Source organism: Ixodes scapularis, unplaced genomic scaffold (genome assembly GCF_016920785.2).
Source record: "Ixodes scapularis isolate PalLabHiFi unplaced genomic scaffold, ASM1692078v2 PGA_scaffold0__279_contigs__length_252992795, whole genome shotgun sequence".
Lineage (NCBI taxonomy): Eukaryota > Metazoa > Arthropoda > Arachnida > Ixodida > Ixodidae > Ixodes > Ixodes scapularis.
Genome location: NW_024609835.1, coordinates 95,659,363 through 95,663,040, shown reverse-complemented (window position 1 = coordinate 95,663,040; position 3,678 = coordinate 95,659,363). Strand labels below are relative to the sequence as shown.

Here is a 3,678-nt window from a genome sequence, read left to right as displayed (position 1 = left end):
GTGCAGGCAGAGGTGTAGACTGAATTGTCGTCCGTTGCGGTACCATCCGGGATGTAAAGTCGCGTGGTGGAGTCTATCAATCGCCTGCTTCTAACATCCACGAGGAGCTTGTAGTGGTTGAGAAAGTCCGCGCCGAGAATTCCTTGACTGACGTCGGCCACCAGGAAGATCCACCGGAAAACCCGCCGGAGGCCGAGGTTAAGCCTGATCGACCGTTCTCGGTAGACTGGGATCGCGCTGTTGTTCACTGCGCGCAGAAAATAGATCGGTGTCAAGGAACGGTCGGCACGCGTTGCTGGAACTGCGCTGATCTCGGCTCCGGTGTCGACGAGGTACCGGTTCTTGGTGGCTCGGTCACACACGTAGAAAAGGCGACTTTCGTCGAGGCCCTGACCACTCGTCGCCTCTAGAGGTCGGCCGGCCTGTTTCCCTGCCATGAACAGGGGCGGAGGCAATGCCGGGCGTTGGCACCGAAGCGGCGGTGGTAGTAGCAGACCCCGGAAGGGCTCGGTGATCGCGTGTTTTCGCAGCGTATCCGGCGAGATGACGATTCGCCGCGTGCCCGACGAGACGTCGAACGTCTGCGATGTGACTCACGAGGGTGCGGGGTGCGGCCTCGTGTAGCTGCGACGACGATCTCCTCCAAACGTTGGCAAAGCTGCTCGATGTTGGCCTGGGGAGGCTGGCTGTTAGCGGCCGATCCAGAGTCCAGGGCTGTTGGTTGCTGTGGAGCCACGGTAACATTGGCGACGGATGGAGTGGCCACCTCTATCACGGCGTCGGCCAGCGCGGCAAGTCCGGGGAGGTCCAACGTTGTTGCTGTTGCCAAAACCATCTGGACATTGGAAGGTAGCCTTTGCAAGAACAGCTCGCGGAGGACCACGTCGTCCAGATTGTTAGAGCGCTCTCCAAGAAGCTGGGTCATGCGTCGCAGCAACTGGCTTGGCCGCCGGTCCCCGAGCTCTTCCGCCGAGAGAAGCTGCTGCACGCGGGAGCGTTCCGAAATCTCGGTGCGCTGGAGCAGAGCATTCTTCAGTTGGTCATACGGTGTTGCTGGAGAGGGATTTGCCAGAACGTCGTAGTCTTCGTCGGCGGCAGCTGGTGAAAGAGCCGAGACGACGTGGTGGTACTTCCGACCTTGTGTGGTGACCCCAGCGAGGTGGAATTGTGATTCCGCTTGCAGGAACCAAACTCGCGGATTGCGGTCCCAGTATGGTGGAAGGCGGACTGCGGCTGCTGCAACAGTAGCTCGCGGCGGGTCCGAAGGCTCTCCTTGCTGCATTTCACCCGTTCTAGTTGGCGATCACGTCCGGGTCACCAAATGTGGTGAAAGAAACAGGCAGGAGACGGACGTTCCAAAACAACGTTCTATTTCAGTGGTGTCTCGTCAGGAACTGCTCTTCGTGAGCGCGTGAGCGCGTGAGCATATAGCTAGCGCGCGCGTTGTTTTCTCTTTTCCTGTGCCGAGATTGGACTCGCTTGACGGTGCGTCCAGTCCCTACAGCTTCAAGTTTTCTTGTTTTTTTTTTTTGCAAACAGTAACCGACAGGAATAAGCAGCCATTAATTCCATTATTTGAATTCTTCCAAATAAGTCTAATTTGATAAATGTATGTTCATTTATTTTCCAACAGTTGACCTTCCCATTTTTGCCCGCCTTTTAATAATTCACCCATGTATCCACTGCTAAAATGGTTTGCAAGAACTGCGGTAATAATAGGCATATAAAATAAACAAACGAATAAATAATTGTCAGCATGTATCCATCCAATCACGGGCGTGATCCTTGGCCATTCTTATTTTGTGCCCAAACAGACAGCAGAGAGCGCAATGGAAAGAGAAAAAAAACTCTCTTCAAACAAACTGCTCGCTAATAGTCTTTCGATATTTCTAGAGACTCAAGAAACGCTACTTTCGGCACAAAAAACACCTAAAAAAGGAAATGATCATGTCAAAAAGAAGCTCCATCGGACAGCTGAGTACCTCGAGACTATAACTGGTTATTAACTGTGATTTTAAGAATGAAATACCTAAACATAGATATTAGAGTTCCAGATTATTCACTCCCAAAGATGTCAAATGACACATCTATCAACATAAGCCATCAGGGAACATAACATTGTCCCGGATGACAAATGATAAGACGGCGAATAACTGGACAAACTAAACGCTTCATAAAACAAACCTATGCCACCCCCTCCCCCCCCAAAAAAAAATAAGTTCGGCGTCGGAGGCGTTGATCGAACGCTTGATCGAACGCTAGAGTGAGACTTACCCCGGATCGCCACGCGGAGCCCCTTTTGTGCACGCGAGTGCTTCTGGAACTATCGGAATAGAAGGTTCGGCACGCATACATTCTAACCTCAAATAAGCAACAGGACTCTCGAATTTACCTACACGCGAAAGTTACAAAAAAAAAAAAAAAGCTATCTCCACTGCCGGGCATCGAACCGTTGCCCTTTACTTGAGAGCCATGCACGATTACCGGTTGGCCACGCACGCGCCTGCTCGGATACGCGCGCCGCAATATTCCAGAGCAAATACACCTTTCCAAGAAACACTCTACCGCAGGGGCAGCAAACCATTTTCGAGCCCAGTCACTGAGTTTGAGGCTAGACTCTCACCGGCGTCCCTACTAACCCTAACCGAGTGGACTGTGCTTTCAATAGGTGCAGCGTGCGGAGGCGCAGTTTCAAACGCTGCTGGCGGCTAAATTCACGTCTTTTACCGTTATATTTTGTGTTTCATGGTGCATGTATTTTCTGGAGGACATTAAGAAAGCATTGTACCACATTTGACAAAGAAAAAAAAAAAGAGAAAAAATACAAGAAAAACCTGTAAAGTATTTTTGTTGGGTACGCGCGCGACAGAACGAATGGAACTAGAATGTTAGTTGTCATTTTTTTTTCTACAATAAGTTTTGACAGAGCCGTTCGATTAGCCGCGTGTCAAAAAACAAAGGGCTTAGCTGTCGAAAATAAATTACAACAGAAGATAGGCGAAAGGCATGCATTTTTCACGCGCACAATAACGTGCTTAGCGATGGACAGGACACGGACATACAATTTAGAAAGTTTTAACATTCGAACAATATATTGTACGTACCACACGATACAGCGTTATCTGAAAATAATTAACTTGTGAAAGATCTCAAGTAACACAGTCATAGTCGACGACAGTCCCATCTTGACGATCGGACGGAATCCAAGATGACTTCGTTTTGGGTCACGCTGTGGGGAGAGCTTCCTTTTTTCACAACAGCACCAAGGTAAAGGAACGAACGCGACTGACCTGTTTCCCACTTTAAGCCGGACAACCATTTCTGGAGATGACCGAGGATTCTACGCGGATTGTCTTTGGGAGGGGGGAGAAAAATGTTCGCAAAGTCGCGTCGAGGGCCGTTCGACGTCCTTCTCCTCCTTCGTTTCCCGTGAATGTCGAGCAGAAAAGCTTGGATGACAGGCACTTATCAGTCTTATTTCTCACAGTGGAAGATAACACAAAAAGGGTATGACGTACGCCTAAAAAATATTAAGTGGAAATGTTCAAGAGGGGTTAGAAAACGTCGAATGCAAAACGGTAAAACATAGGTAGAGAATCGCGCTGAGCAGGTTTTCACAGTCCAAGAGAGCGGCAGAAAATTTCTAGCTGATAGAGGGCGCGAGAGTCGCACCAGCCG

General features: G+C 49.8%; 1 protein-coding gene across 1 annotated transcript; it reads right to left on the bottom strand.

The window, feature by feature from the left end:
• Positions 1-226: 226 nt before the first annotated feature.
• Positions 227-1,371, bottom strand: LOC121833118. The gene has a single exon (XM_042286218.1). The coding sequence runs from the start codon at positions 1,280-1,282 to the stop codon at positions 407-409; it is 876 nt and encodes a 291-aa protein (XP_042142152.1). The 5' UTR covers positions 1,283-1,371; the 3' UTR covers positions 227-406.
• Positions 1,372-3,678: the final 2,307 nt, after the last annotated feature.

Coding starts and splice junctions, on each gene's coding strand:
- LOC121833118 (XM_042286218.1), bottom strand. CDS start 1,282: ATGCAGCAAGGAGAGCCTTCGGACCCGCCGCGAGCTACTGTTGCAGCA.